This window comes from Podarcis liolepis (genome assembly GCF_965112155.1).
Source record: "Podarcis liolepis genome assembly, chromosome: 13".
Lineage (NCBI taxonomy): Eukaryota > Metazoa > Chordata > Lepidosauria > Squamata > Lacertidae > Podarcis > Podarcis liolepis.
This window is the reverse complement of record NC_139573.1, coordinates 52,346,344-52,368,880: the sequence shown is the minus strand read 5'-3', so window position 1 is coordinate 52,368,880 and position 22,537 is coordinate 52,346,344. Positions and strand designations below refer to the sequence as shown.

At 43.1% G+C, this 22,537-nt stretch overlaps 1 protein-coding gene across 9 annotated transcripts in view; it reads left to right on the top strand.

Annotated features, from left to right (window-relative positions):
* EPHA5 (EPH receptor A5) overlaps positions 1-21,646 on the top strand; it is a 253,669-nt gene extending 232,023 nt beyond the window's left edge. For 7 of the 9 annotated variants that reach the window (XM_083473140.1, XM_083473139.1, XM_083473138.1 and 4 more), the window contains 4 exons: positions 336-485; positions 6,279-6,472; positions 7,375-7,530; positions 20,098-21,646. In XM_083473140.1, coding sequence (XP_083329266.1) covers positions 336-485; positions 6,279-6,472; positions 7,375-7,530; positions 20,098-20,203 — 606 coding nt within the window. In that variant the 3' untranslated portion in view covers positions 20,204-21,646. Of the gene's footprint in view, positions 1-335; positions 486-6,278; positions 6,473-7,374; positions 15,198-20,097 lie in introns of those variants that run through there. The other 2 variants (XM_083473134.1, XM_083473136.1) reach the window with 2 other exon arrangements.
* The last annotated feature ends 891 nt before the right edge of the window (positions 21,647-22,537 follow it).

The window sequence follows — 22,537 nt, the reverse complement described above, 5'->3', positions numbered from 1 at the left end:
AGTCCACGCTGTGCTGACGGCTTGCTTGCTTGCTTGGATTTCTCCCCCACTAGCTACCATGACCTAATTGAGATGTGAATTCTATACATGTCCTGGTGTTCAAATGAAATTTAAACAAGCCTTCAGGACAGGCAATTAGTAGTCAGCCAGCAAGGCACATATAGACTGAGATAATGTGGAAAGAGGCTTTCATGCTCTCAAAACAGATTTACATTAGCAATTCTACATCACTTTCCCACCCCATTCAAGCCAGAAAATGGTCTCCCTTGGCACTCTGAAAACAAAACAAAACCAGCAGCCGCATTTTCTCAATCTGGTTTTTTTTGCCTTCCCAGGGAGGGAAAATCCCAATCCGATGGACAGCTCCAGAAGCCATCGCCTTCCGCAAATTCACTTCTGCCAGTGATGTCTGGAGCTACGGGATTGTGATGTGGGAAGTGGTGTCTTATGGGGAGAGACCTTACTGGGAGATGACCAACCAAGACGTAAGTATTTCAGTTGCCCTTCCTGTCAGAAAGCTCTTTAGCTGCTAGCAGGACGCCGCATGTATTCATGATTCCCAACACGTTTTGCTGTTGCCGATAAGTATCTAAAGCAGGCGTCAGGTCTGGAAATGTTACTGTTGAATCCACGAGTAGGCAGGAGGGTCGGGAGAGAAGCAGGAACTGAATGGGCACATGAAATGGGCTTCTATTCGTGCTTCTAGGTGATTTCTGTGCTTGCTTTATTTCTGCATGTACTTCTGAACGGTGAATGTGATATGAAATTTAACCCACTTGTTTGCCTGCAAAGACCAGGCTGCAAGCCCAGCCAAGACCTGAAGGAGACTGATCTGCACCATGAATTTGTCACGGAGTCAAGGCCATTTGACACCCTCCCCACAGTGGGGCCAGCTTAAGTCAGGCTTCGGGAAGGAGGCGCAACGTTCTTGCAGGGTCCTAGAGCCCTCCCACCTCCTTCCCAAATCCCGGTAAGCGCTTGCCTGGCTTTGAGAAGGAGGAGAGAGGATTCTAGGACCCTGTGAGAGCCCTCACACATCATTCCTGAGGTGGGACAAGCGTTTAGAGGGCTTTGGGGAGATGCACTCCTCAGCTGCAATCCTGGTGTGACTGCACCACTCTCACTGCCCTAAATCCACCCCCGGAAAACGTTCACTGAGCTACAACTCCCATCATCCATTGGCCCGGTTTGCTAGGATTGATGGGTGTTGTGGTCTAGCAACATCTGGAGGGCCAAAGGTTCCCCACACCTGATACAACATTGGAGATATTGTGGGAAATATACCCTGTTTTTCACTCCATAAGACACACCTGACCATAAGACACACCTAGTTTTTAGAGAAGAAGAAGAAGAAGAAGAGTTTGGATTTGATATCCCGCCTTTCACTCCCCTTCAGGAGTCTCAAAGCGGCTAACATTCTCCTTTCCCTTCCTCCCCCACAACAAACACTCTGTGAGGTGAGTGGGGCTGAGAGACTTCACAGAAGTGTGACTGGCCCAAGGTCACCCAGCAGCTGCATGTGGAGGAGCGGAGACACGAACCCGGTTTCCCAGATTACGTGACTACCGCTCTTAACCACTACACCACACTGGCTCTCAGGAGGAAAACAAGGGAAAAAATATTCTGAACGAAACAGTGGATGTATGTTTTTTGTGGTTCATGCTGTGGCCACAGACATGTGATCTGATGGTGAATTTGGGGTGACTCAATGCAAAAATCCTGAGCATCCATGTGGATCCGTGCTTTGTAACCACATTTTTGCACCATTGCGGCCCCACGCAACAGTGGGTGCGTGATTTTTTTGGTGCAGGCTGTAGCCATGGACATGTTATGTGATCTGATGGTGAATTTGGGGTAACCCAATGTAAAAATCCTAAGGATCTATGGGCTTTTACCTCCCCCCTCCCAGGCAGCCTCCGCTAGCGTCCCTTATCTCTCTTCCAATCCCACCAATCAGCTGCTTCCTTTCAACACTCCCTTCCCTCTTGTTTGCCTTAGTGTCTTTTCCTTAGCTGGAGCAGTTTTTTGCTTCTCCTTTTTTTCTAATTTCTCTCCTTATTGCTTTAGTCTTCCTGTTTCCCCCCTTTGCAAGTTTGCTGTCTTTACTTCCCCACTCCCAGGCAGCCTCCTTTATCTCTAGCATCCCTTATCTCTCCCCCCCCCCCCCGATCGGCAAACGATCAGCGGCTTTGTTTCAACACCCACTTCCCTCTTTCAAAAAAGAAGAAGAAGAAGAAGAAGAAGAAGAAGAAGAAGAAGAAGAAGAAGAAGAAAGCGTGATCTGCTTTTTACTCCTGGGCAATTTGGCTCCAGGGACCACACATTCGCTCCATAAGACGCACAGACATTTCTCCTTACTTTTTAGGAAGGAAAAGGTGCATCTTATGGAGCGAAAATTCAGTAAATGGTGGCTAGACTTCGCTGCCCAGTACTGCTTTGCCAAAGTTCAACTGTTCAGTATGTCTGAGTTCTGAGTTGCACAAACACACACACACACACACACACACACACACACACACGGATATGCATTATGGAAACTCTCCTATTCCCCTTTTTGGGTAAGAGTAGCGGGAACATGATGCCAGTATTCAGGAAGGCAGGCATAGCCATGGAAATCAAAGGGAAGATTTCACACCTCCCTGGCTAGCCAGCCAAGCAGCAGCTGTTTTACAAAAACCTGGGGAAATGCTCCCAGTCTCTCTTTGCAGCCCCTTTCATTGCCAGCCCTTTCTTTCCGTAGCGCAAACACACTTTATTGCAAAGTGAAACAACAAAGCCCGAACAGGTTCTCTTGGCAGAAACATTGTCATCCTGTGAATAGGCCTTAATTCAGCATCCATCAGTATTATTTTTTAAGGATGAAGGGCTGTCATGGGATAAATGCATTTTTATTACTCAATTCAGAAACACTGACAGGCTCGCACAGCTTAATCCTTGAGGGCCATGCATATTGCTAACCAGTGAGATTCCTCTGGGAAAAGAGAGGAGGCTGTGTGGTCTGTTTGGTAGTGTTTGAGCAGGTCTTTGCCCATGAATGAGTATTAGGGAAGTGTGCATTTTCCCTTTTTAACATGCTTCAATCCCCCTTTTGTACTCCCAATCTGGGCAAGGGAGATTAAATGCAGATAGCAAGCAGTGTGGATTGTACCACACACACACAGAGAGAGAGAGAGAGAGAGAGAGAGAGAGAGAGAGAGAGAGAGAGAGAGAGAGAGACTCAATAAATGCTAACAAATGGGAAGGGAATTCTAATACGCACTAACAATTTCCATGCAGAGTTCCAAGTTCAGTAGTCAAGGATGTCAACAGGATTCCCTGGAAATGGTACACACAATCTATTGGCAACAACTCCTTCTTAAACACATACAGCATGTGAATTTACACCGGCCCACCTCACAGGGCTGTTGCAAAGATAAAAAGAGGGGAGGGTAACACAACCTTCAAATATATAATGTCATTCATGGAAAGAAAAATAAGCATGGGCAAAGCCACAAAAGCCTTTGATTTGATTGATTCCAAGCTCTGCCTAATAACCTCCAGTGAAGGAAAGTCTGCAATCTCCCAATGGAGTCTGCTCCACTGTCATACAACTCTTAGGGCCAGAAAGTTCTAGTTACAAGTAGGTAGCCGTGTTGGTCTGCCATAGTTGAAACAAAATAAAAAAAATTCCTTCCAGTAGCACCTTAGAGACCAACTAAGTTTGCCATTGGTATGAGCTTTTGTGCGCATTGCACACTTCTTCAGATACACTGAAACAGAATTCACCAGACCCTTATATATAGTGAGAGGGTGGGGAGGGGTATTACTCAGAAGGGTGGTGGGAATGCGTGATTGGCTGATAGGTGTGATACACCTGTTGACGACTGTTAATGACTGCAATTGGTCTTACAGGAAAAAGCAAGAGGTGAGATGGCAAAAAAATAATAATAGCTTTATCATGTTTAATGGTGCTGTGATTTACAGCCTGCTTTACTTAAAAGGGGGACGCAGGTGGAACTGTGGGTTAAACCACAGAGCCTAGGACTTGCCGATCAGAAGGTCAGCAGTTCGAATCCCCATGACGGGGTGAGCTCCCGTTGCTCGGTCCCTGCTCCTGCCAACCTAGCAGTTCGAAAGCAAGTCAAGGTGCAAGTAGATAAATAGGTACCACTCCGGCGGGAAGGTAAACGGTGTTTCCGTACGCTGCTCTGGTTCACCAGAAGCGGCTTAGTCATGCTGGCCACATGACCCGGAAGCTCCCTCGGCCAATAAAGCGAGATGAGCACCGCAACCCCAGAGTTGGTCACGACTGGACCTAATGGTCAGGGGTCCATTTACCTTTACCTTACTTAAAAGGGGGACGCGAGTGGCACGGTGGGTTAAACCACAGAGCCTAGGACTTGCTGATCAGAAGGTTGGCAGTTCGAATTCCCGCGACAGAGTGAGCTCCCATTGCTCGGTCCCTGCTCCTGCCAACCTAGTAGTTCGAAAACACATCAAAGTGCAAGTAGATAAATAGGTACCGCTCCAGCGGGAAGGTAAATGGCGTTTCCGTGCACTGCTCTGGTTCGCCAGAAGCGGCTTAGTCATGCTGGCCACAGGACCCGGAAGCTGTATGCCGGCTCCCTTGGCTAGTAAAGTGAGATGAGCGCCACAACCCCAGAGTCGGTCATGACTGGACCTAATGGTCAGGGGTCCTTTTACCCTTACCTTTACTTAAAAGGCTCAGAAAAGGTTTTGTGGTGTCTGTCACATGCTGACAGCTTCTAGGAGCCACAGGTGAGAGCTGAGTGCAGGGTGGGGACCTAAGCTGGACATAGTGCCCCAGGAGGAGCACAATGGGTCCCACACCAGAGGCGCAACCATTCCCTAACACCCCATGTGTAGTTGAACCCTAAACTAGGGGCTATTGATACATCTTGGGGCTATTGATACACCTTGACATAATGAATTCCATAAATGCTATGTGTTTATAATTCTTCCAGTAGGGAAGAAGACTGCTTCTGTACACAGTGATTAAATGTGAAAATACATCTAAAAGTGATTGAGGACTAGGACTACTTACCAAGAACCCAGCACTTGTTTTATACATCTCGAAAGCCATTATGATCCTTTCTTGGCAAGTAGTCAGAGGGCACTGGTGTGCTCAGCAAGACCATCTGGATTTTACAGACTATATTTTGTCGCAGAGATATTATGCCACAGAGACCTTGTCACTGTGTGGTCATCAGAGGCAGATTGCTTGCTATTTGGTAGTCCTTGTTGTGGTCAAAACTAATTCCTACTGGTCTTGTTGCTGGCTTCTCAGGGTGCCCCAGTCCAAGGTCAAGGAAATGCAACACTCTTGCTACTTTATGTTTCACATTTTTATCCCATCCTTCCTCCAAGAAGCACAGAATGGCACATGTGACGATAACCCAAATTATCTTGTTACTAATAGATCGTATTTTACTGATATGCCCCTAGAACCATTGAAAAATATGACTGGAGTAAGAAATCTCAGATAATATGGAATGTTACACATAGCCTGAAACATAATACAAACAAGAAATATAAAATTTTGCATCCACGCCACACTCACTCTGAGATCATCCATGCTCTTATTCTGGTTGCCAAATTGCCTTAACTTTTAAAAGGGGCTACCCTTCTAGTAACATATTTGTCTTTTCCCTTCTTACAGAATTCTAAACCAAAACCTTTTAAAATGTTTTAAAGGGGGACAGGTCAAATCATACTTAACTCCATTACAGTGGTGCCCCGCAAGGCGAATGCCTCGAAAGACGGAAAACTCGCTAGACGAAAGAGTTTTCCGTTTTGGAGGTGCTTCGCAAAACGAATCTCTTATGGGCTTGCTTCGCAAGACGACAATGTCTTGCAAGTTCCTGCGGGGTTTTTTCCTCCCCCCCCTTTTCTAAGTCGCTAAGCCGCTTATCAGCTGATCCGATAAGCTGATAAGCCGCTAATAGCACTAATCCTCTAATCCGTCAATTGGCTTGCTTCGCAAGACGAAAAAACCGCTAGACGAAGAGAATCACGGAACGGATTCTTTTCGTCTTGCGAGGCACCACTGTACAATATTCACAGTGTGACGAAAGCTTTTCTGTTGATCAGTCTGCCATTGCTAGTATGAGAACCTTCCCCAACTCCCACAATTATTTTCCAAGTTTACAGCTTTTCAGACCTGTGAAATTATCAGAAAACATTTCGGTGCTTTTTTTTCAAAGACCTTGTTTGCCATCCTGGTTAAAACAATGAGCATTGAGGAAGGATGTTCTGGAATCTGCTTTGACCTCCCTTAGGTGATTAAAGCTGTCGAAGAAGGGTATCGCCTGCCAAGTCCCATGGACTGCCCAGCTGCTCTTTATCAACTTATGCTGGATTGCTGGCAGAAGGAAAGGAACAGTAGGCCCAAGTTTGATGAAATTGTATGCATGTTGGACAAGCTCATCCGCAACCCTAGCAGCTTGAAAACATTGGTGAATGCATCAAGCAGGTACAAAAACCAACCCCAAAAGTCATGTTGTGTCCTACTTCTGTCACGGTTTTCTAGGATTATCTCATCTGTTGTGATCCCTAATTGGATTGGACTACTTAAGGAGGGATGAAACGGAGGGGAAGCATCAACAAGGGGGATAAGGGGCTACGAACAAAAGCAAAGAACAGGGCTGGCCCAACTATGAGGCAACAGAATTCAAGGGGCGCCCCTTGCGGCCACCAGAGAAATGAGGGGAAGTGACGGCAGCAGCTTCTGGGTTCTGGCAAGGTATTGGAAAACACTGCAAAGTCTCACGAGAGCCCCACAAAATCTTGCCAGAACCTGGAAGATGCTGTCACAGAACCCTGGTAAATGAGGCTTCTGAAGAGGATAGTGAGGGGAGTCCATGGGACATCTTCCCATAAACAGGACATACTGCCATTGGCAAAGAACCAATAAAAAGGGTATTAAGAATTGTGGGGGTGGGGCGTTTCAGCCTCCCGAAACCACTATTTCCAAGCTGAAAAGTGAACCTGCAGAAAATTTGGGTAAACTGTCAACCCTACAGTGAAATGCTCTTCTGACATTAACATGTGGAGAAGCTGACTTTGGGCACCACAGGGTCACGCTTTCTTATTACAGTGATACCTCCGGTTGTGGACGGGATCCGTTCCGGAGCTCTGGTCAGATCCCGAGGTTTCTGCAACTGGAGGGACCGCTTCTGTGCATGTGCGTGCGGCAACCCCCCCCCCCCAAATACTTCCAGCTTTGCCGCATTTGCATCCTGAAGGATACACAACTGGAGGTACCACTGTAATTGCTGCTGTTAACTCCATGCAAAACAAGACCGGAAGTGTAACACCCAAATGAGGTGTTTTTGTTTAGGTTTGTCTTAATCTGTATCTTGGTTTCTTTTTTAGAGTTTCAAATTTATTAGGTGAACACAGCCCGCTGGGAAATGGTGTCTACAGATCTGTAGGGGAATGGCTGGAAGCCATCAAAATGGGACGGTATACAGAGATTTTCATGGAAAATGGATACAGTTCAATGGACGCTGTGGCTCAGGTGACCTTGGAGTGAGTAGATTTCCTGATCCTTTTCATTGAAATAAGGGAGAAACCTGTTGGTTTGAAGCCAGTTAAAGAGTAAAGATAGAAAGTGAAGACTGGAAGCATTTAAGGGTTTTTCTTTGTTTTTCTTTTAACACCCATCCGATTCCAAGGAAGTTTCAGCATTCATATCCTATATAAATGATAACAGACCAATGAGATAGCTGGCCTTATGGTTACCGTCAGCTGTTGGCAAAGCAGCTCTAATAAAGTAGCACATGAGTTTGGACGTAGCAACAGCATCCCAATTTTGGCACATGACGTGGCTTGTTTCTCATGTGACAAAGGCACTCTTGCTGAGTGCGTCGCAGTTAACGAAACTATGGGAGTTTTGAAGACCGTAATCTTCTTTGCAAGCCAGGAAGTCTTGATTCCACAAACACCTTTGAATACCTGTGGGTGTAATGGCAGGAAGGGGAGGGAATCCACCCCCAATGTAATCTGGCCCAGAGCCACAGCTTCTTGTGGTGATGGAAACCATTCCAGAGCAGCTTCGGAGCACCTTTCTTTCTGAGAAGTTCTCCTGCAGTCCAGAAATATAGGCATTTCAAGGGAGGAAAGATGTTCTTAGTATCCTTGGAGATCTTGGCACATGCAAGTCTTTGGGGAAGTGAGAGGAGGAGAACTTCTTTTACTTCTTCCCCACAAAAGCAGAGAAGTGACGCCTTTAGGGGAAGTTTCTGCAGAGAAGGAATCCCATTAGCGGAGAGCAGAAAGCAAAAGGACATACCATGCCTGTATCTGAGACTGTCAAATGCTGGAGAGTCTAGCACAGCCAGGGGACTTACTGGAGATGTCAGGTCCACCTCTGAGATGCAAGGGGGAAGTGTTAAGGAGTGCACCAGCAGAGATATAATCCCATGAGTGATTTTTAAAACTTGTTTTTAAACCACCCTTACCTACATCTCAAGAGTCTGGAATGCATGGGGAGCATACCTTATTGATCTGCTTTTTAGGAAAAAATAATAAATTGATTTTCCCCTCTCTGCGGCCTGAGGAAGTTTTCCAAGCTCATCCCTTTCATACAGTTTCTCCAGGCTCCATAAATTTCAGAAAATCCTTATAAATTTCACCAATTTGGGGTTTACTTTTTAAAAATGTTAATGTTGCACAATGCCTCTCTTTAAAAAAAAATCAAAAAAATCCACTCTCCTTAAAGCAAACACAATGCCAGCTAGTAGATACCCATGATAGTCTTAAATACAGACAGAGGTGTGAATTATTTTTCAGATTGCCTTCCACCAGAACACTTCTCCATAGTAACAGAGGGAAGGTTAAAGTACAAAGACCACCTTCCTTCCTTCCTTCCTTCCTTCCTTCCTTCCTTCCTTCCTTCCTTCCTTCCTTCCTTCATATAGTATAGGGAATCTATCACAGTTCCCTGGCTGTGCTAAAACACTTCCGTATCCTTGCATCTGTATCAGATGGGGGAAGGTGGAGGGTGACTGTAGAAAGAAATATGGAAGCCATCTGAGATTTAAGGATCCACTCCAGCAGAATGAATCAATTCCTCTCTCCAGCAGAGCTCACAAGACTCTGATTCTAAATAATTGGGATGGTTTTCTGTTCACAACTCATGAGCAGATACCAGGTTTGCACATCATACTAAGCCAAACCATGGTATAACATAAACATGTGAGTGCACAAGCTTCAGGAGAGGACAGTTACTGCTTTGGTCCTCCCAGTTGTTTTGCTGCAGCAGACTAGACTTGGCCTAGCTTGGCATGTCACCCAAGTCTTGCCTGTTGGTTTAATTTTCTTGAAATTAACCACAAGCTGTAACTCAGGTTTGTCCTATGGTTTAGGGCTCATGGTTTGTCCAGGGCAGCTAAGCCAAGAGCCTAAGTTTAGTTCACACACCAGGCTAACCCTTGGTTTAGCTCAGAATAGCAACAAAATAACCAGGCAAGATCAAAGTGGATTCAATCTCTTCTTCAGGAAACCCTTGTGTTTTGGCTAAGCCATTTTTTACGCTTAGTGTGACATGGGAACCGTACTATTGCTTAACAAACGCTGGGGCCTGACTTCGCTATTTTGAATTGTGACAAAATGCAAAGGGGCTTTGACTGAACATTAGACACAGACACTTAAAGTTGTGTATGAAAGTGGATTTCTTTTGCTCAGTATTTCTGTTTCTCAATTACATTTAATTTACCGGGAACTCTCAGATCCTCCTTAGGCTGCAGTTCCAATGGCCGGCATGGTCAGCTCTCATATCATATCATATGGCATGGCTGGGAATTTATGATTGATTTCCAATTCTTGTGGCAGAAATTCAAGAAAGAAAGTAAAGTTTAGATCTCCCTTCTGTAGTTTGATCTTAAAGGATTAAAGGGAAAATGCAAAAGATGTTGTGTGTTCTAAATTCTTACATCATACTTGTTCATTTGGAGTAACCTGATACTGTCTCTTTTGTGTCATGGGTGGACGACTCCGCGCAAGTATCTGGAAAATCTCTGCCATTTGGAGCAGGCAATTTGTAATTTGGGTCAGGTTGTGTGCTGTATTTATGAATGTACTACTTTGCTCGGTTGCATCTAATCCTATGGAATATCAAGCACTTTTAAATGGTCTAGCAAATGCTTTTTGCATTTCTCTTAAATAACATGTACATGTAATTGTGCTTGTATTTGACTTTAGCGTTTATTACAGTTCTGACACTTTGATGCTATATTTCCCCTCGGGTGACACAGAAGTGACACAAGATACAGAAATCCTGAAATGCAGCCTATAGAATCATAAGCCACCTCCCAGGGGTGCTTTCAAAATCTTAACTTTTCATTGTGTGCAAACAAACACAAAACACAATGTTATCAGCTACAGCCCATTCATATCTATCAAGAGCTATTTTTTTAGTCAATCTACATTTGCCAAGGCTTCATTCATCTTGGAATGTTTCTGTTTCAAGAATGAAGCAGGATTCTCTGTGTTTTCAGTGAAGTTTAACCCTCACCAACCCAGATCTTAAGTCCCTAACTCAGAATGTAGTCCAACTGGTTTCAGAAACTGTAACAATAATTATGCTGCAGTTTATTCCCTAGAATAAGGACTGTGTGATCCAAACTGTCAGAGACTAAAGGTGCATTTACACCAGGGGCACAGGGTGGAATCCAAGGCAAGTGAGTTGAACAGTGCTGCCTCAGACAAGTTAGTCGTGACATTAATTAGGTCCCATTGATTTGAAGGTGAACTTATTGCAACTAGCTTAGTCTGGATTCAACCAATAAACAAGTTTTATAGTCATCCTCTCTCCCTGGGGGACTGAAGTTCTCTTTAAGGGGACATGGGATCTTTGGTAGAGTGTTGTTTTTTTAAAAAACAACAACAACAAACTACAATTCCCTTGGGAAGAAACACCAATGTGATGTTTATAGTATAGATAGGCCCTAAGGGGAGAATTGCATTGTTATTGCGGTTCACCTTTAATCAACTGGCCTGATTAAAACTGGCCGAAAGACCGTGAACACCACCTCATGGAAGTGGCTAAACTTCCTAGCAGCAACCATGCTGCCAAAGATACCATCTGAACAAGATCTAAATAGTTGCAGGATGAAGATGTCAGTATTCCTCCCCTCTCCATTACACTTGCGCCACCAGCATTTGTGGTAGATTTATTATGAGTTCTCAACCTCAGGTACTCTAGTGCCACACCAGTTTTTCCCTCATCCTCTCTCTCCCTCAACAACCCTCCTCCGCTTTTCTACCTTCTTCTTGTCTACTCAGCCCATAATAATAATAAATAATAATAAAATTTTATTGATATCCCACCCTCCCTAGCTGAAGCTGGGTCAGAGTGGCTAACAACAGTAAAAATAACACAGTTTACATAAAAACATAATCATTTAATTGAAATACATTCTAAAAATCAATTAATTCTAAAATCAATTCAGAGTCAGATTAATGGCAACCATTGGAATAGAGTTCTATGAGGATTACAAAAGCAGGGGGTCAGACTGTGCCTTGGCCAAAGGCCTGGTGGAACAGCTCTGTCTTGCAGGCCCTGCGGAAAGATATCAAGTCCTGCAGGGCCCTAGTCTCTTGTGAGAGAGTGTTCCACCAGATCGGGGCCACAGCCAAAAAAGCCCTGGCTCTGGTTGAGGCCAGCCTAACCTCCCTGTGGCCCGGGATCTCCAAGATGTTTTTATTTGAAGACCATAAGGTCCTCTGTGGGACATACCAGGAGAGGCGGTTCCGTAGGTACGAGGGTCCTAGGCCATATAGGGCTTTAAAGGTTAAAACCAGCACCTTAAACCTGATCCTGTACTCCACCAGGAGCCAGTGCAGCTGGTATAGCACTGGGTGAAGTAATGTAAACACTGTTCATGGACAGACTATAAGGAATCCAAATTTTGCTTTTCCATCTGAAACAAGGAGCTTTGGAACAGCAGCCTGCCTATTAAGCTGTAAGAACTGAGGTCATGGACCCAGGCTAAATTCCTTGGAAGTTCTGGTTCTCACATGGGCGGCAGAAGGAGGTAGAATCCACCCACATTGTGGTGGAAAGCTTTCCCAGCCACCTTCCTACCAGTCTAGTTCTGTACTTGTAAGAAGTTCATGAAAGTCACACACACACACATTCCTGCAGCCTAAATTGGTACCGTACTCTGCCATCACATTCTCCTCCATGTTTAAACCAGGCTTCAGCCAGGGTCAGACCTAGCCTTTCTCTCAGAAGATGAAGAGAGTGTAATTGTACTCTTGTGTTATGTCCCAGTTGGACTTGTCCAACAGAACTTCCTGGTAGATGTGACACTGACCTTCTGAAAGCTCCTCAACTATCAGCCAAGTTCCTATACTGAATTGGGCCATGTTCATTTCAGGGGAAATTTTGAACTAGGCAAATTTAGCTGCTTCTCTGGCATTTATTTTTGTCAGCATGAGGAAATCCAGAGAACCTTGAGAGCCAAACCACACATGTATGGAGATAAAAAGATGTGTGGCTCTTAGTTCTCCTTCTGACACATTTGTTGCCTTCAATATATGATGCAGAACTCAGTCTTGGTCTGATCTATCTACCTTAGATGACCTCTGGAGTACAGGATCTTAGAACCAGTTTACATTATACATTTTTGTACTCAGGAATTAATAGCCTTTGGATTTCAATGGTAAGACTCACACATGACAACATTCATAAATGGTGAATGTGTTTCATGTGCATTAGTCTCACAGGTAACTTTAGGTGAAGTTTCATTTTTATCACAGGGAAGCCCAGCTATTTAAATGTGCAGTTCATGTTTTGGAATATTTATTTCACCATTTGAGCCCAATTCTTTTGAGAGTTGTTTGTACATCTTGCCACTGATGTGCTTCTGTTCTTTTTCCTTAATGCTGACTGATTTTGTCCAGATTGTCATTTAATTTTGGTACTTTTATCCATACAAAATAATTAATCCTATTATATTAATAATTATTTTACATATATAAAAACACCAAAATTAAACTACAGCCTCCACAAAATCAGTCAGCATATTTATTTACTAAAGAAAAGAAAAGAAAAGAAGCACATCACTACCAAAACACATGAACACAAAAGCCTAAATTTATACTTCCTTGACTTCAGTTAGCTATTCCAGTTTGTCTATTTAACTTAAGACAACCATGTCTACACCAATACTTTCCCATTTGGCTCCCTCAGTTCATGGAGGAACGCCCAACTATAAATTTTGCACCTGAGTTTTAAAAGTACCATTTGGGTTTTATCATTGGCAAGATCCGCAAGGCCCAATTCAAACATAAAAGCAGAAGCAAGAGCCACAGATCACTCGTGCATCTTTATTTGTCCCAGTTTGTATATAATTTATAAACTGGGTCTGAGTGCACGCAGTTGTAGATCTTTTCATGTGAAAGGTAGAATTGCTAGACAGTGTGTATGTGTTTTGCTATTAACGCATTTGACCAGATGATCTGCTTTTGACAAAAATTGCAGGTGGCTGAGAAATGAAATCCCTGGACAGTATGTGATTTTTAGGGCATGCCTATAATGCCCTAAAGCACATATTTTCACACCTAGGGGGAGGGAATCACAGTAAATTAGCTATTGCTTCATTTGACATAGCTGACCTATGCCAGAAGAAGTTGCAATTTCAAAGTGGAAAGAGTGGGGTTGTGGGGTACTACATGAAAAGAGTCACCGCTTTATTGAAACCCTTAGCTTCCCTCAGAATTCCTCAGATGCTTCATTTACTGAGAAAGCCCTCCCAAATTCACTTTGAATTTTGTTTGATGGCAGCTCTAGGAAAAAGGCCACACAGTTAAGAACACTGGGCCAGAAACTCCACTGGTATAAATCACCTTCATTCCTTTGAAGCCCTCACAATTCATATCACTTGGCCTGAGAACACAGTTGTTGGGAAAAGGAGAACCCCCTCATCTGTTCATATGCCTCTAAAACCATGAAGGACCTTCAGAATTTTCCGGAAAACCACAGACTATGGTTAACAGCTTGTTTGGAAGAGGAAAAACAAAACTATGGAAAACATGTTGGGTTTGAATGTGTTGTTCGGTGGGGACAACTGTTTGTTCTGTTCCAGAGCTGGGACTTGGGGGGATCAAGATGAGAACCAGAATTGAACTGAATTTTCAAACTCCCCTGTTAAACCCTTGTTTAAAATTAATGTGCCAGTACTCCTGATTCCCTAATCTCATATCATGACATTTCAGCCTGCTTAACAAACAGGTTGGAACATAACCTAGAAGAGGAGACTGGTCCTACAAATAACGAAATCAGTCTCTGCGAAAGGCAAATCTATGTGTCTTTCATGCGCTAGAAAAGTGAGTGAGCCAGTATAATATTATGTCATCCACACCAAGATTTTGAAGTGTCTGGTGGTTTGGGGTGCCCCTCAGGGTGAGTGTCCAACTTAAGACGCCTTCAGGGGGGCTTGGTTTGTGCCATTAAGGAAACTGAGCCTTTTGGAGATGTCTTAGCTGTCAGCTCAAAACCTGAGTCACCTGAAACAATTTGAAAATCTTGGTAGCTTCCTTGCAGTAGTCCAGTCAGAATCCCACCTGCCAGCAAGGCCCTGTCAAATGCATGCTCTCAACAAATGCTGCCTTTCAAACAGTAGCAAATTGAAATAATCACAATTATTATGGGCTCCTGTGGCTATTGCCCCAAGTCCTGTGCTCTGTTCAGGCCTCATCCGCAAAGGCCTGATCTTCAATATGTTCCAGCATTTTGCCATGTAGTTCTACTCCTAGCGGAGGAGATGGATATGTCCTGTTTTCCACCTGGATTACCAGACTGTTACCACAGCAGAGAGAACAACTGCTTTCTAAACATGTGGACAATCTCTGGTGGCTTTGAGTATCTCCGGAACTCTTCCCTTACTCAGCAAGGATAACATGGCCAGAACAACCCTCAAGAATAGCTAGATCATGAGACTGGCCACTTTTAGTCATATACCTGACTGGACTTAAATGGCTAACAACAAAAAGGTGGACTTCTTCACATCTCCCTTTTGAAAGATAACGTACTCACTGAATCTCAGGACACTTTGTTGCTTGTCATCCGGTGGACAGCTCTGAATATCTGTAACAATATGTGTGTCTGTTGTGTTACATTGTAATTGTTTTTCTTTCTTTTAAAATAAATGTTTATTTATAAAATAAAATAAAATCCCTCACTCAATGGGGGGGAAAGGAGAGATCTACGTCAAGAATTCACCGACTCTTGCTTTTTATTCCTCGCTCTTCATTCTGTCACATGGTAATTATTATCAAGAATTATGATGCCATGCTGCTGCCAGGAAGGGGATAAATAACAAGAGCGGATGAAAACATTATGCAAAGAATTCTTAAGGATGGGTGAGCCTCAAAACTATTCCTTAATCTGTGGGCAACCTTGGTGATTTGAGGGAGTTGCCCTTCCAGGGTTAGGGCTCACCATATTCCAGTTTTCTAACTTGCGCGTCATGTCAATTGCTAGTTATGGAAACCACATTCAAAGCACTACCAAACCCTTTGTCACGTAAATACAAAACTGATAACAACACAAACAACGTAATAGGCTGCGTGTAACTATTTAAATTCTTTTTAAATGCGATTCAACATATCATATCAAAATATATGGTTCTGCAGACCAACTTATCATATAAACGAAACATGTAAGTCCAGCAGATAGCTCAGGAAATACAATCTATTCAGTTCTTATATTGTCAATATCCATGGTGTGGAATTCTTATATCAATCTTGTAGTGTTCCACGTGAAGACACTTTTAAGAATTCTAGCATTCCTTGTATGCCGGTTATCAGATGAAAAACTTGGAATAATGGCACATGGAGAAAATAAGACAAGGATTCCAGGATAATTCCTTGTTTCGCCCAGTCGTGCTTCGTCAGCCGTGCATACTCTGGATTCTATAAATGAACATAATATGATGTAATTTTATACAAAACCAAGTAACATAACATGCATACTAAACAATAAATTTACATACTATATTCTTGTATATCAGAGAATGGAACATGGAACACTACAAGATTGGTATAAGAATTCCACACCGTGGACATTGCCAATATAAGAACTGAATAGATTGTATTTCCTGATCTATTTCCTGGACTTATATGTTTCGTTTATATGATAAGTTGGTCTATAGAACCATATATTTTGATATGATATGTAGATTCACATTTAAAAATAATTTATATAGTTACATACAGCCTGTTACATTGTTTGTGTTGTTATCAGTTATGGAAACCAGAGAAGTTGAATTGCAGGGGAAACAGCCAGCGGAACATGGCTCCATATCTGCTAAATGCACGTGCGGCTAGCCCTTTCCTGGGGGTGGAAGGCTGCTCCTCTCAGGTCTTGAAACCAGTAGCTTGCCTTGGCTTGTAAAGTTTAGTCTTGATGGAGGGTGAGTGGGAAAGACATACTTCAAAATCAACTGAGGTACGATTTTGCTGCTTTTCTGTGCACACCTGTGAGTGCATCCCATGGATTTCTATGGAGATTTGTTGGTTTCCTAGAGATGGATAGGTTCAAATTTTATTTCTGCTATGTATTCGCTGGATGGCCTTAAGCATGCTAATCAACCACCACCTTACCCCCACACCTACAATATGATAAGGATCGTTGAGATAACTTATGAGTTCTGTTTTCTACTTCAAATTGTTCCTCCCCAATGCTGCTTTCAAGCAAGAACACAGGGTTTTGTCTCTCTCAGCTTTTGCATGCAACCCTTAATGGCTAAATAAATAAGGCCTAGCTGTATATATTACAATAAATGCTTGAGTCTGGTCCAGTCTAGTCGCAGGATACTTTAACTTTCCTTTTATCCAAGAAGGCAGCAGAAAGTACACTAGCTCCTACTTTTTCTAATTCAAGTCTTTGGATTATTTACTTTGTTGTTTTTTTAGTTTTTAAAGGCACATGAGTGGATCACTGCTTGCTCACTTTGTACCACACAGTGGGGTGGAACATAACACGAGGGGTAGGTCTGATGTTGTCCTGGAACATTCGGCTGCCTTCCTTTCCCCTCACCTTATTATGGGACTTCTTCAGCACATTGGACCCCATGTTGCATGACCATGTTTTATCCAACCCATTGTGCCACTAGAGCAAACACAGAAACTTAATATGTGATATATTTCTCCCTAGCAACCAATAAGTAACAGATTCCCCCCACCCCACCCTACGGTACCAAAAACAAATAAACAATCTGTCTCGGTAATATATATATTTTTAACCATCTCTAAAAGAAATTGGATATTTGGACAATATCTTCTTCCTCTTTGGCGCCCCAAATACAGAAATACACATATCCCAGTGTATATCTTCTCTAAACATGTTGTGGGTATTGTTTGAAACCTCAAAGCAATAAGTGCTTTCATCATTGCACCAACAGATAATTAAAAAGAAGAAGACTTGAAGACAATAATTTGTTCTAACAGAGTAGTAATATGGTGAGAATTGCATAGTCTGAAGGTAACATTTAATTAACAAAAAGCCCCTCTATTTTTAAGCTGTAGGAGTAATAACTTTAAGAACATGAGAAAACAATTCATACTTAGAAGAGCTTCATGTTTCTTAGCCCAATTTTATACAGATCCATTAGAAGTTTGCTAAAAAAAAGGGGGGGGAGGAAACACATTTTGGGGCAACTTTGTTATCTGGTATATGATGCAACTTTGTACTTGAAGCAAGAAAATATGAAACTGGGGTAATATTGAAGAAACCCCAGGCTCCAATCTCATCATAGCAACAGGAGTGCCACGAGGTAGGTTTTTAATGCAACCTAAAAATTACAAATTTTTGGTACCGTAGTTTCCAGTTTAGCATTTGCCTACTTCCACCCTTCTGTACCATATAGCACTCATGGGATGACTCCCCCCAAAGAAGTCCTTAAGAGCAGGTGGTTCTAAATTACCTTCTGTTGAGCAGGCAAAGTTTAATGTGGCCATAGTCACTTGCCCAGCCATGTACGGTTATTATTTTCTAAGAATTTAAGCATGGGGAATCCAGTCTGGTGCAGAGCTGCCAGAACAATCGCCCAATTTTCAGCTGTAACACACACAGCTTCGCTAACGTATTATTGGCTAAACCATTTTCAGAACTCAGTAGAAACCGGAATGAGAATCATCAGAGTCATAAAAAGTTAGTAGTTGATGTTACTATAAAACCCCAGCATTCACAGGCATGAAGCCGGTGGTGTTATTTCCTGATGCTTCACTGCGCCTTCTTGTGTAGAAATCTGTGTACCTGAGGCTTGTGCAAAACCAAAAACACTACACAATCCAAACAAAGGGTTTTCCCCAAGCAGACATGTTCTTAGAAGTCAGACAATGAGATTTTAATATGGAGTATTTTGCCTGAGATAAGATTCCTTGTTAGAGTGTTAAAAGTATTCAGCACATCATATGCTTAGAATGCAAACACAGTTCAGAAGCAGCCTGATTATATTACGATTTTATCTATTATTTAACTTTCTGGCATTTCAAAGGGTGCATGAGTCTTCTTGGAAGACCTGAAATAGTCCTCTTGGTGTAGTTTTGTGTCACTGGTTCAATTACACATTTGCATCCTTGAAGGTTCTTGGGATATCCTGACCATGGAAAACGTGAAGCCAGTTTTTCAGGAACCTGAGGCTGTGGAAAGTCACAGCCAATCCTTGTGAGATAGATAAAGCTTTCTGACCTGAACTGTGGTAGCTTCCTATGTTCAGGCTCCGAAAAGCAAAGTAATGAAGTGGCTGGGAAAAGGGAATTGATCTTTGAGGGAAAGTGTGTGTTTCCAAAAAAAGAAAAAGAAAAAAGAGGACGCTTTCAAATGCCTTATGGTGGGATGCACTTCCAGTCTTATTCCCCCAAATCTAACAAAAGTGGCATGTTCCATCAGATGCTGCAACCCCATTCACAAGTCTTTAAGATTAGCTAGGAATGGTGCCTGGGTACATCACCACCCTCCTTCTGACACAGAGGCATAGGTGTGTGGCCTTCTTCCTGCAGCATTTGACTTGGGATGGAGCAGACAGACACCACCTACTGAATTCAATGCTCCAGTCCTTGCCTTTCACAACAGCAGGAAAAGAAAAGATAAACCGGGTAACCCCCCCCCCCTATGTACATTGCTCCTCTTACTTGTGCCATAGTTCCATACACAACTCAGTCGCTCTGTTCCCTGTTCATAAGGGGAGCAGGCCGAGAAAGCCATGCTCAAAACGGGCAAGTACCCATTCAGCCTCCCTTCCTACAGCTTGAAAGAAACAAACAAGACTATACAATTAGCAGAATCGAGTGGCAAAGCTTTCCCTGGACTGTGTCATTGCTCTTGAATATATACCCGCAAACACTCTACCTAGCAGGGGACAGAGGATAGTCCGTAAAGGAGGCATTTCAGAATAGATCTTCTCCAACATAATATATGGAGAGAGCTTGTTCCTTTTATCCACAGGCACCATCACCCAATGGGCTATATGAAAACTTTGCCATTTGATCCTATTGATGGTATAATATAGCCTATAATAAGAGGAGGAAGCCTTGTCCTCAACTACGCTGGACTTTTCTGTTGGAAGGAAAGAGGAGGATTTTCACTCCACATAATCCTTGGCTTTAATGTGAAACATTTTAAATGGTATGGCTTAAAAGCAAGTGGATGTAGACAATGTACACTTGGGTGATTGTCAAGAGCGGGACACGGGTGGCGCTGTGGGTTAAACCACAGAGCCTAGGACTTGCCGATCAGAAGGTCAGCGGTTTGAATCCCCGTGATGGGGTGAGCTCCCATTGCTCGGTCCCTGCTCCTGCCAACCTAGCAGTTCAAAAGCACATCAAAGTGCAAGTAGATAAATAGGTACCACTCCGGCGGGAAGGTAAATGGAGTTTCCGTGTGCTGCTCTGGTTTGCCAGAAGTGGCTTAGTCATGCTGGCCACATGCTCCCTCGGCCAATAAAGTGAGATGAGCGCTGCAACCCCAGAGTCGGCCACGACTGGACCTAATGGTCAGGGGTCCCTTTACCCTTTACTAATTGTCAAGAGCAGCCACCTTCCTGCTGAATCTACCCTTTGGAATCAATGTCTGCTTTCTTCATGCAGGGATTTGAGGAGTCTTGGAGTCACACTTGCTGGGCACCAGAAGAAGATAATGAACAGCCTTCAAGAAATGAAGGTCCAGCTGGTAAATGGGATGGTGCCATTGTAACTTTCTAAAATTATTATTTTTTAGTATGACACTTCTTCAAGTGATCGACCTTGCACTTTGTAAACATAGACCTGACATTTATTTTGACAACAAGAACAACAAAATGAAAGCCAGTGCTTCCTTTAATGCAACAGAAAGACACAGGCCTCAGACACATAATTTATAATCAGTGTTAGAACCTAACTTTCTTTATGAAGTTAATACAACGTGTGTAAAAAGTGGAAATGGGTACTGTATATGTTATATACAAAGTGAACCATTTTCTTCTGCTTTGACAACAACAAAAACCTTTCCAGCACACCTTGTCTGTACATGGAGACTATATCTGAGTACGTATACATTGCACCTTTAAAAAACTGCAAAAGGCAGCCCCTGTTACTACTTCCAAGGACTTACTTGAATTGAAACATTTTACAGCCATTTGCGGGCTCCTGAAAGCTGCAGTTCACCGAAGTTTGCTTCAAGTCTTAAGCATCGGCGGAAGAATATTGAAGAGCAATATTAGACTATTTCTTGGCAGAGATTTCTGGTTTTGTACATTTTAAAGGATGATACTGTTGCACAGCAATTAAGCCGTAAAATCATTGTACAAACATTTTCAATGTTCAGTGCAATACAGGGTGTGTTTTTCTTCCTGCTTTTCTTAACGGATTTCCTTTTCGTAGCTGGGAATTTGACCCACAATCACTACAATGTATATAGGTAATATTGTCCAGTTTGCTGCACACCCCAGATATGGGACTTCATCTTTTTCATGCTATCTATTTGTTTTTGTTTTTACTGCTGTTTGGTTATGATGCAGGTAAGATTTCACCATAGCACAGAAATTGGAATTGGGTCGAGCTTTTGGCTTCCTGAAGAATCTGCTTGCATTTGCTGGGTTGGGGAAGCAGGTATCTGGCACTTGTGTTGTAGATATATCCTTGGAAGCTGGAAGCATGTAGACAATTCATTGTGAAATCTCAGAAGCTGGGAGGTGTAGCTACACACAGTTTCAGGAAGGGAGGTGGGGTTCAGGTCTCTTCCTAGCTTCTTGCGGCTTCCTGAATCAGAATCTATTGTGCGCATTCTGCCGGTGCACAGCATTTATAGAGGCTGCTGAATTATAAATACTGGGCACAGAATATTTTAAGCACAGGGCACATACAGCTCCAGTAATACCGGAAAAATTCTGTCCACTGTGGTAGGGAGTATTTAAATTATTATATTGTTGTTATATTGCTTTTTTAAAATTGATTTTAAGTGAGTACGGCCAAGACCCTTTCCTCCAGTAGTACAATCTGGAAAAATTGCTTTGCCTAGATCTGGGAACTCATGTGGCTCTGGAAAATGCAATGACTTCGTAATGGCCTTCATCAGCTGCCAAGAGTTGGCCGGTCTTCCTTCTGGATTCCTTGTTGCCTCTTGCAACTGTCTGTTACCACCCTGAGCACTTGGGATGGGCTCAAGAAAAAAAAGCATTATTGTTGGTAAAGGTCAGCAAACTGCTTCCAGAGTAAATAACACGTATTGGGTGTATTTCACCTCCCCACACCTAAATCTAGTACAGTGGTGCCTCACAAGACGAAAAGAATCCGTTCCGCGAGTCTCTTTGTCTTGCGGTTTTTTCGTCTTGCGAAGCAAGCCCATTAGCGGCTTAGCGGATCAGCTGTTAAGCGGCTTAGCGGATCAGCTGATAAGCGGCTTAGCGGATCATCTGTTAAGCGGCTTAGCAGCTTAGGATCAGCTGATAAGCGGCTTAGCGGCTTGGGAAAAAGGGGGGAGGGAAAAAACCCCGCAGGAACTCGCAAGACATTTTCGTCTTGCAAAGCAAGCCCATAGGAAATTCGTTTTGCGAAGCACCTCCAAAACGGAAAACCCTTTCGTCTAGCGGGTTTTCCGTCTTGCGAGGCATTCGTCTTGCGGGACACCACTGTATATCTTCTAACCTGCTGCTGATTATTTAGGACAAGGAAAATAGTTTTGTTTTTCTCCTGCGAGCTAAGGCAACTGATACAGCAACATACAAAAATGGGGTTGTACATGGAAGAATTCTTTGCACCTTTGGGAATATATATTCTGCCAAAAAGCCAGCCCTGTTTTAGGATACAAAAGGCTGAGAGGCCAAAGCTGTCATGAAGATTGTCTCATCCAGGCCCTTTTCCTACCAGAATCGCCTCTGCAATGACACTGGAGAAGGGATTTGGCTGGCCTTTGTTCTTTAAGGTCTTTGGCCTGTATTCAGAAATGGTAGTGGCAAACCCCAGGCTGGCAATAGTAGCAATATCAGTGTCACCATTTTTATTTATTGATTTGCTTATTTATTAAGCTTGGGTCCCCTCTGGCTCAAGAAAA